An 11,431-nucleotide genomic window follows, 5' to 3' on the forward strand; every position below is an offset into this window, starting at 1 on the left:
TTAAATAAGTTAGGAATAAAACACTTAGGGGCGTGCTGTTATACGGAAATAATCAGACACAGGGTGGTGATTAATTTCCAATAACAGCACCAACTGAAGGGTTTATTCCTCTTAGACCACACGATTTGCCAACAATGATCATTTTTACTTATTTATTTATTAACCACCTCATACTTTTTCATCGCTTTATAGTTACATTGTATGTTTTTATCCCTTTATAGTTGTGTTGTATGTTTTTTTTATCCCTTTATAGTGACATTGTATGTTTTTATCCTTTTATAATTATGTTGTATGTTTTTTATCCCTTTATAGTTACAATGTTGTGGAATGTCTGAAAAAAGTTAGTTCTTGTAATCACTTTCCTTAGCTGTAAGCACTCGTTCCCTCACTTTGTCTTGAAGTTAATTAGATTTATTTATTTATTTATTTATTTATTTATTTATTTATTTTTTAAAGGCAGCTTGTTACTACAAAATGCAACGTCCTTTCTCCTGGAGATTTTCCTGTTGCAGAAACCTTACACAGCTAAAGACTGTTACAAAGCACTGACACTGGAGACTCCTTCCAGAAATGTTAAATAAACATCTCCTCACAGAAAACTTCAACCTATCAATGATTACATGTTTTTTTCTTTATTAAATAACAACATGGTTTTTAATCAGTTTATTATTAGTCTTTGATTTTTAAGAGGTCTTTGTCGCTGTTTGTATGCTTTAATATAAACCTGTGATTTGCCTTACTACTTCCTGAGCTGTGCTGTTATAGAAACTTAATGTGAGTCAAGAATTCACCAGCGCTGTGGTGTAACCTGAAATATGGCATTTCTTGTTTATTTTTGCAGTATGACACAATCGATTATTTAAATGCAAAGTAGAGGTCTTAAATGCAGGAAAGTTATGAAAGATGCTTTAATCCAGATAGTCAGCAGTTGGAATGTTTATTGTCTCTGGTTGGCATGAGGAAGCATTGCGCTTGTGAGTTTTCTCGCTGTCAGTAGTCGAGCAGGTAGAGATCACATCGATGAGCACAGTCTCTTGGGGTGATGGCATCGTGTTTGCACTGCTCCGTCTGGAGAAGCTCATGTCCTGCACACTAAACCTATCATAATCCGTAACTTCGGCCATAGCGTTTTTGTATGGCTCTTTTGCTTCCTTGTGCCAGTCTCCATTATGAAGCTGTTTCTCTCTGACTATGACGTCCATGCCATTTTGACTGCACTTTAGTGGTCTGGAGATTGACAGAAAATCTGCTTTGTTTTTTGAGCTGCTCCACCAAGATTGTGAAGTTGAATTGTGAGCACTGCTGCTTAACCCTCTCCTCGGGGAAGCAGGCAATGGTTTACAGCAGGCTGGAGAGATTTTTCCAGAGTCACAGGTTTGATTGGGGTTCATTTCATTAGTCACAGTGCCAACACAAGGAGATAAAACATTCTGTTTAGGTATGAGCGAGATTTTGTTGGTGGATGTAGACGCACATACTGAAGAGGTTTCATCATGATAATGGAGAGGAAGTTGGGTGAGATCTGGAGATCTGATCACCTTCCCATCAGCGGTGAGCACACGCACGTTGACACAATTACCTCCTGTCCTCTTCACCTTGAGCTCGGGCTGGGTGTATGGTCTGTGACTGCGAAGGTCTTCACCTGTCTGTCTTTCCCTCATACTGTGAATCATGTACTTTGCCTGCACAGACTCTGTGTAGAGAATGATAGCTGAGCGCAGGTTCCTCTTTCTGATCTGTGGTGCAGGAGCCAGAGAGTGGAAGCCTGGGCTGCTGAAAGGCTCATACTGACGCTGCTGAGTGCAGTACACCACAGGGTACGTTTCACTGGCTTTCTGTTGAGCCTGGGACATTTAAAAAACAAAGATATTCAGCATGAAATACTTAACCTAAAGAATTCTGTTGCTAGATATCAACCTTTTGAAACAATTTCATGGCATAATTATGTGGTGTAACGGAAGAAAACCTTACAACACATGCTACAGTTGACAGAAATCAGGAACCTCATTTAAAAAATGTTCATACAATTCATTCCTTCATGCATAGATCTGGATTGAAACAGGAAACTAACCTGAAAATGTTTTTACAGATATGTATGTGTGCAAACCAGTTTATACTGATACACTGATATGCTAATACGCACATTCACGCCAACACTCGTACACATACATCATAACAACACTCATACAAGTCCTAGCTAGAATTACAGATAGCAGCTAACTAGCCCAGTTTGCTATCTATGATAGGCTTATCAGTAATAATAGCTTTGGAGGCAGAACGTCAAGCGTAATCAAGCCGCAGTTAAAGTGTGACCTCATATAATTTCCCAAAAAATAGATCCACTGTTATAGCAACGCTGAAATACTGACATGTCGTAAATCTCCTCAGTAACTAATCTTTTCACTGCCATGCTTGTTTTTCTTGCTTGCACCACAGTTTGCAAGCTGATTGGTCAGGAGATTAAAAGAAAATGACTTGATATCACTTGGTGCCTTTCTGAAAATGTACATTTTTTTTTTCCGCTGGTGGTTGAGAAGAACCACCAAGTGTGAAAGCACCTTTATCTTATCTTTCCAAAATGTGGTATGTGACTTTCAGCTCACTGGTCTAACAATCACAATTAAAGTATTGATTTTACTGTATATGTGGGCAGACTTTGCCAACGGTGCTTTACTCAGAGAGCATTTTCCAAGACTGATAAGACTTTTTCACCCACAGTTATGAGTGGCTTATGACTCACTATTTTGGGTCATTTTTATCAATAAAGCGCCAGGACTAATCACTAATCACTAACCCCTAGGACTATTTTTTCATGCATGTTTTTATAAATGAAGCCCTTGTACACAGTTAGCTATGTATCCTTCCTCTCTTACTGACACAGGAATGTAGGATTGAGCTCAAACTAAGATTCTTGTTCTTGGCTGACAGGAGTGGAACCTGATGTGGTGTTTTGCGGCTGTATCCCATCTACCTGAAGGTTCTGACGTGTTGTGCTTTCTGAGATGCTTTTCTGCTCACCACTGTTGTAAAGAGTGGTTATTTGAGTTACTGTAGATTTCCTGTCAGCTCGAACCAGTCTGGTCATTCTCCTCTGATCTCTCTCATCAACAGGGCATTTCTGCCTGCAGAAGTCACTGGATGTTTTTTTTTTTTTTGCACCATTCTGTGTAAAAGCTAGAGATTATTTTAAGTGAAAATCTCTGAAGATCAGCAGTTTATGAAATACTCAAATTAAAGTGGCTCATATTAAATAGGCTGGTGAGTGCCCACTCTTTTTGCCTTTATAACTGCCTTTATATTTGTAGGTCCTCTCAGCTGTAATATTTATCCTCTCTACTCTGCCACATCACAGATCAGGTCTGGAGACAGAAGGTTTATGACAAAACTCTGACTTCTTGCTTTTGGTTCTTACTGTACTATTTTCACTTGGTTTTGGTTTGTTATCTGGTCGTAGGATATGCCACACTTCAGTGTTAACCTCTTGGAATATTTCTTTGTGGATAATTTGCAAAATAGATACATTTTACATAAAATAGTACATTTTCATTTTTCCTTTTCACAATTTATTCCACGTGACTATTAAAAAAAATGTGCTTTATTGTTTGAGCAGGATTTAGTAAAGAACTTCATACAGAAGGTGCTTACCAGGAAGCCTTTATGAAGGCGAGGAGCGAGCACTTTCACATCTTTCCTCTTAAGTAAATCATCAAAACTAAGAGGAACAGGCTCAGCGCAGACTTCCTTTTCAGTCCTATTTTTAAAAAAAAAAAACAGAGAGAGGACTGAGCTCTGATATTCAATCAATATTGATTCTTTTTTGAACATTTCTTAAAGGGATAAAATTACTTGTTGTGAGGTACACTGGTGCCAGTACTAATATTATCAGTGCTCTCTTGAAGTTGCTGAGTATTTATCGATCCATCAGGCACTGGTGATTTAAATGCATCCACTTCTGGAAAACATACACATAAACCATGTTAGGAGGTCAGTTAGATAAAGTGAATTGCTTAGACCATATTTCATATTTCAGTCATACCACTATGAACTGAGGTGGAGCACCAGTGACAAGTGTCTGTGTCTCCGAGACTGATGCCTACTAAGGCCTTGCTCCTGTTCACCTTGGTTAGTTCATGCAAAGAGGGAACCTTCTCAACCTGAAAGCGAATGATACATTTAGCTAATGCATATTGCTGGTCCTCCCATCAAAGTTTATACATATTAAATATATTTCTAAATATTTGAAGAATATTTTCTGTAACTATCTAACATGAACATAACACGCAATGTCTTTCAACAGACAAGAAAAAAGTGAGCAGATTACACTGTTCCAAAGGTACACACACACGTTATAAGGTATACACACTTTACCACACACACACGTTATAAGGTATACACAGTGATGCCTGATCATGATATTAGATGTGAGACTATCATCTAATATCTAAAAATTGCTCAACAAATAAAATATTAGGTTTGAGCAAGGCATTATATCACAATGTTTCATTAATGGCATAATACAAATAGTGTTTGACAAACTATTACACAGACACTTAATGGCAAACAGGCAGTTGCATGCATGATTTCTATGTTCTGGGTTCTTTGTCATTTCTGGGTTCATGCCATGTTTCCTCTGAATACCAACCACAGTCAACAGAAAGGTTGTAACCCTTTCATTCAAACCAAATGCACTAAACTTACTGTGCTGTCATCTGTCCTTTTCTGTAACTTGCATTTAGATTTGGCAATGTCTACTTAATCTGTCTACTTTTATTTTCTGCTCCAAAGGCAACTTGTGGAAAAAAGATAACAGTATGTAATCCATTTCATGTGCATTAATTACACGCCACACCTGACATAAAGTCAGATCAAGTCAAGTCAGCCTTGTTGTTGTTCCACTCATCACAGACAGATGTAATGTTAGGAACAAAATATAATTCCTCTAGAATCAAAGTGCTACACTGCACATAATACAGTGACAGACAAGATGATAATATGAGATACAAGACATTTTTTAATGTCAAAAGACACTTACTGATCATGCTGCTATACATTCTCCATCTTTTTTCTACCCAGATGCATGATAGGGTAGAGTCATAAATTACAGGCAATAGTTTGCCCTGGTTGCTTCTATGCAATATTGTTCTGTTGTCCTGTCTAGTACTTGTGCACTGTTGTGTATTTATTGTCCTGAGTATTTATTGTATCATCTCACACTGGCTTGTATTTGCACTTTATTTAGTCCTTTGTACTATGATACTGCACTATGTGTTGCACCATTGTCCTGAAGAAATGACATTTTCATTCCATTATATACAAGCTATAAAAGACAATGAAGTATACGATAAACTATGAATGATTCAACAAACAATACAGTAAATACTATACTCTATTGCAAAGCAGTATGAGCAAAGCGTCATTTATATGATTATAGGTATATAATTACTGACTGCAGCCCATTTGCTGCTATGAAAACTTTTGTCAGCTCTCCTCTACTCTGTATATGTAATATCTGGTCAGTAGTGGTCCTCTAGTAGGGCTGGTTTATCTGTGGGGCTGGTTAACCTAGTAAAATGACCCGTGAGTATGTGCTTTGATGAGAATAAAAAAAGAAACCTTTCTATAGGATTTGTTATTCTGCATAAATAGTACTGTAAAGAGCAGAATTAAGAATGCATGAGAAGAGACTGAATTATTTAGTTTCTCAGCACCTCTTTCGACCACGTCATTCTGCGTGGAGATCGACTGCAGGACTGAGGAGTCTGTGGCTTCTTCGGCATGATCAAGAAACTTATTCCTACCTCTTCTGTGCCTTTAAAAAAGAGCAACATACATGGGGCAAACAAGTAGAGTCAAAAGTGCACTGCAAAACCACATTTGTTGAGCTTAATTAGATGTATCATTTCACTGACTACTTCATTTTAATGAATATTTAACTGAAACAAAAACATAACTACAACAGACGTAACACCAACTTATGGGACAATATATTTGGCATAAAATATGCTGGATATAAAATATTTTGGGCTCAAAGACCAGACTTTTTTTAATCCAAATGCTGTTTATTTTACAGAATATTATTAATATTCATACATATTCATAGATATTATGTGACATTAATGCTCTCTTACTTTGTTATTGTTTCCTAAAGGTGTTTACAAGGTAAAAAAAAAATATTATTAATATAGAAATAAAGTTCTAAAGTACTAAACTGTCAATCCAAATAATGGCCCCGCATTCTGTTTAAAAACATACAACATCTAATATAGAGTATAAACTAGTCTCTGTGTCATATTTTTTAAGAAATTAAAAAAAAAACTTTGCACTTCGACTCCGCTTTGATCAGTAGTTCCATAATTTTAACTCTTTTCAGTCATCCATTCCTTAGCTAAGGGCACATCTTACCTCCGCACATGGAGTGTCCTGTTGATGACTTAACATTAGTTGTATGTTTTTCAGGATGTATGATAACTCTGCTACTGCCAGCTTCGACTGATTTGCTGCGGGAACTGCCTTTCAGGCTGGCTGCCACAGCTAAAGACTTCCTAAAGGGGATACACCAGCCTGAAAAAAGTGATTCCTGGCACTTCCTGTTCAGTTCAGATTGGTAGAATGCTAAGGTTTTTTTCCTAGTATGGTGACAGTAATGTTAATGGGAATCGTATGTTAGACCAGTCCAAAGTCTGATCACCATAATCAGGATTGAGTTCTGATGTGTGCTACCCCTCAGTGGTTCAGTATCCAGGTCATCTGTGTTAAACCTTACCTTAGTCGTTTATAAAGACGATCATGTTCATCACTGACAATTTCCTTGTTTGCTTTGGGCTTTTTCCTGGCACTAAATTCACCTCGAAGACCCAGTCCTGTATCAGGCCTACCATAGGCAAAGCACTGTGTTGACATTTGTGTCAGCTGGTGATTTTTCTGAAAGGAAGGATGAGATTTTTAATGTATTTACACTATTTTAACTTGTTCATACACATATAATGCTATAAATACTGCAAAAAAATGCTTTTTGGCACAAAAGAAAAACAATGTTTGCAAACCATGGAAACTATCATAGCACAAGGATCGTAATAAAACTATAATAAACTACAGTGGATTACTGCCAGAGTTATATTACCTTTGCAAGTCTATCCAGCACACTCTTGGAGTGATTGTCCAAGGTGTCAAAAGCCTGGAGCACTCTCGTTGTCATATTTCAACCCTTATTTAACACATACATGCACACAGACATACACACATACCGTATGTACACATGTACATGCATACATACATATATACATGTATAAATATATACAAGCATGCATACAGATATACATTCATATATACATCCGCCTATACAGTCATACACACATTTACACCAGCAGGATTAACTTACACAAACTTTAGAACCTCTGTATAAAGATATCAAGGTATTCCGTTAATTCTCTTTTCGACTAGTTAGTTAGCTCACTCAGCTAGATTCACTGCTCACTTCACTCTCTGAGTTTATGTTTTAGGTTTGATTGGTTTTAGGTCATGTTGGTTTTTTCCAGCAGTCAGAGACTGAATTTAAGCCGTGGACACTTCCGGTGTCTCCCTGAGCTGCGCTGAAAGTATACAACGCGTCGCCGTGCTGTAACCATAGCAACAGCGGCGCGAGCTTCTAGCTCTCTCTCTCTCTCTCTCTCTCTCTCTCTTTGCAATATTCGAGAAACAAAGTATTCATATTTCGAGAAAAAAAATATGACTTCATTACCACAAGTAACAAAAATTGTCAGGTAGTATGTTAAAATGTTAACAGGTATACTGGGGCGTCAGGTACATTGACACGCACATTTATTTTCTGTTTTTAACCAATGAAAATACACAAATTACCCCAACGTTAAATAACCAAATACAGTATGTGTCCCAAATGACCAAATACAGTACGTGTCTCAAATGACCAAATACAGTGTGTGTCTCAAATGACCAAATACAGTGTGTGTCCCAAATAACCAAACATGCTGTCCCAAATGACCAAATACCATATTTGTCCCAAATTACCAAACGCAGTATGTGTCTCAAATGACCAAATACAGTATGTGTCCCAAATGACCAAATACAGTATTTGTCCCAAATGACCAAACATGCTGTCCCAAATGACCAAATATAGTATGTGTCCCAAACTACCAAATACAGTATTTGTCCCAAATGACCAAATATAGTATGTGTCCCAAACTACCAAATACAGTATGTGTCCCAAATGACCAAATACAGTATTTGTCCCAAATGACCAAACATGCTGTCCCAAATTACCAAATACAGTATGTATTCCAAATGACCAAATACAGTATGTGTCCCAAATGACCAAACATGCTGTCCCAAATGACCAAATATAGTATGTGTCCCAAATGACCAAACAGAGTATTTGTCCCAAATGACCAAATACAGTATGTGTCCCAAATGACCAAATACAGTATTTGTCCCAAATGACCAAACATGCTGTCCCAAATGACCAAATACAGTATTTGTCCCAAATGACCAAACATGCTGTCCCAAATGACCAAATACAGTATGTGTCCCAAATGACCAAATACAGTATGTGTCCCAAATGACCAAACATGCTGTCCCAAATGACCAAATAGAGTATTTGTCCCAAATGACCAAACATGCTGTCCCAAATGACCAAATACAATATGTGTCCCAAATGACCAAATACCGTATGTGTCCCAAATGACCAAATACAGTATTTGTCCCAAATGACCAAATACAATGTGTCCCAAATTACCAAACATGCTGTCCCAAATGACCAAAGAAACGTATCATGTATTGGGGTATTTACTGTATTAATGACAAGAAGGCTTAGATAATATGTAAATTCAATTAGTTGTTCATATATCTGAAGTCACCCAAATTAAAATATCACTTCAAAAGTTTGCAACTCCCTTCCTCAGTGTATGTAAATGTTTTTGGATCATTGTCTTGATCGAGCATACACACACACACACACACACACACACACACACAAACATTTATTTATTTATTTATTTTTTCATATCTAAAGTGTCATGGAAAAACAAATCTTCTGCATTTGTATGTCAATTAATTATGTTACAGAGAACGTTTTTTGTCCTTAAAGAAAGTAATGTACATATTAAATAATAGACCACTTTTCAAATAAAAAACAGTCTGCTGACGAACTTTGGTGATTTTTCCAAAGTTCTTATTGTACATTCTAGGTGAATTATTTTCTATAACTCATCCACAGGTTGTAATTAAAATGCCAAAATATTACTTTTATTAGAGAGAACATTATTTTAAGTCACATGTAGAGTGTTTTAATTGTTCTTTACAGATGATTGTCAAAATATCCAGAATGAATCAGCATCCTAAATTCTTATAAGAACTGTCAATTGCTGATTGATTTAAATTTCAATTCAATTTTATTTATATAGCACTTTTACCAGTGGGCTTTGTCAGAAAGCAATCTATCAGAAATCCAGATGTAGATTTAGATCCTGATTGAGCAAGCCAGAAGAAACAGTAGCAAAAAAAAAAACCCTTGAGATGAGATGAGGAAGAAACCTTAAGAGGAACCAGACTCAAAAGGACACATATCCTCTTCTGAGCGGTACCAGATACTGTGATTATGAGTCATTATTCTTCCACAACTATGTGCTATAATGTCAAACAGTACTATTGAGTGTTTTGAAAGAAACATCCATACAAGCATCTTTTTTTTTAAAAATTTATTAGAGCTTTTAGCTTTAAATCTATAGTGCCCAAGTGATGTTATCCATGGAATAAGGAATGAGACTTTAACTGTTTTCAGAAGTGTAACCATTAGGCTATACGAGTGAGACCATCCACAGCAATCTTTAGGGTATCCCTGTGGTACTATCAGCAGCAAATATTTAGGCTATCCATGCAGGGCCATCCTCAGCAGCAGTGCGTGATTCTCAGGTGAGGGAAGCTCCAAGCAGAAGTAGAGCAGGATGGGTCAGGCAGGTCCGGAGGGCAGAAGGAGTTAGGGTCAGGTATCAGAGAGAGAGAGAGAGAGAGAGAGAGAGAGAGAGAGGGTGGGTGGGGTAAAGAGTGAGAACATATTATAAGCTACAAGGTATTCTCTTGTACCATAAGAGGATGTACGTTGTGCGTAAGCAGGGACTACAAGACTATATGACAGCATAACTAAAACATAACTAACACTTGCTAACACATGCTTATTTGATGATCTGATTAGTTAAATGGAAAATTGTGAATTAGTTAAATGGAAAATGTCTTATAGTCATATGAATTATCGATTCTGCTGTTTTGATTATTCAAATTCAGTGACTCATGATTTGTATGAACCTCTTCTCAAACATCTCGGCTTGTCCCTCTAGAAGAATCCTTAAAGGTTTGATGCAGACCCCTACAACAGAGGATTTCCCTATCAGAGAGGGATTCAAGTAGAACCTTTTTAGCCAGCTATCCAAGGGCTTTGGATGAACCTTTCTTTAAGACTGTAGGCCTGATCTTGCACCCAATCACATGTGTGTGTTAAACCATTAAAGAGTTTAGATATGAGTTACAGCAGGTGATTTGTGATTTTAAATGTCTGCTTTATCAAAACAACCTCAAAATATGTTTATCTGAAGCTAATGCTTTGTAGTATGTAGACTAGCTTGACTTCAAAGTGAGAACTGATGCTGTTTTTCCGTTACAGAATTGGGGTCAATAGACCACATAACCAACTCTATGTGTTATAAGGGCTTTTTGCAACTACTACAAGGAGGCATCTTATTTTTGGATAAATGTTTATTTCTTCATTTGCTGAAAGAACATTTTTCTGAACAGATGTTTGTTAGGTCTTTTTTAAAGCAGTGATGAAGCAGCAGTTTACTTTTATGCTAGACAATATTGGAACCAGCTCCCAGAAGATCTTAGGGATGTCCAATATTTAGCTATTTTTAAATCCATGTTAAAAAAAAATTTTGTGCCTACCTTTAAGCTCATAGCAAATTATTTCTGCTGCATATTTGCATTGCACTCATTTTTAAAACCTTAACTGATTCATTTTCTTTATTTTTTATTTTATATTTCAATTTCTTGTTATTACATTTGAGGTTTTTACTCTGTATTAGTTTGTGTTTAGTGCAGCTTTTGATACCATAGATCATATTATTCTTTTAGATAGACTAGAAAATGTTTTGGAGTTAAGGGTATGTCTCTCTCCTGGCTCACGTCTTATTTGACTGATTGCTATCAGTTAGTAGATGCAAATCATGACTCCTCTATGCATACTAAATTTTTGGTGTTCCACACGGCTCTGTTCTAGGCCCACTGCTCTTTTCTTTATATATGCTACCTCTGGGTGCAATCATTCCTAAACATGGTATTAGCTTCCACTGCTATGCTGATGACACAAGGCTATATGTTTCAGCAAAGTCAGATGACAGGCACCAGCTTAATAAAGTTGTAGAATGTG

General features: G+C 36.9%; 1 protein-coding gene across 1 annotated transcript; it reads right to left on the reverse strand.

Moving 5' to 3' along the window:
* Window positions 1–807: 807 nt before the first annotated feature.
* On the reverse strand, window positions 808–7,668 carry LOC113538489 (uncharacterized). Its single transcript, XM_026933600.3, has 9 exons — window positions 7,379–7,668; window positions 7,121–7,204; window positions 6,764–6,921; window positions 6,403–6,542; window positions 5,709–5,809; window positions 4,037–4,154; window positions 3,847–3,952; window positions 3,646–3,751; window positions 808–1,844 (listed from the first exon to the last, which is right to left on the reverse strand). The coding sequence occupies exons 2-9, from the start codon at window positions 7,193–7,195 to the stop codon at window positions 909–911; spliced, it is 1,740 nt and encodes a 579-aa protein (XP_026789401.2). The 5' UTR covers window positions 7,196–7,204; window positions 7,379–7,668; the 3' UTR covers window positions 808–908.
* Window positions 7,669–11,431: the final 3,763 nt, after the last annotated feature.

Source organism: Pangasianodon hypophthalmus, chromosome 2 (genome assembly GCF_027358585.1).
Source record: "Pangasianodon hypophthalmus isolate fPanHyp1 chromosome 2, fPanHyp1.pri, whole genome shotgun sequence".
NCBI lineage: Eukaryota > Metazoa > Chordata > Actinopteri > Siluriformes > Pangasiidae > Pangasianodon > Pangasianodon hypophthalmus.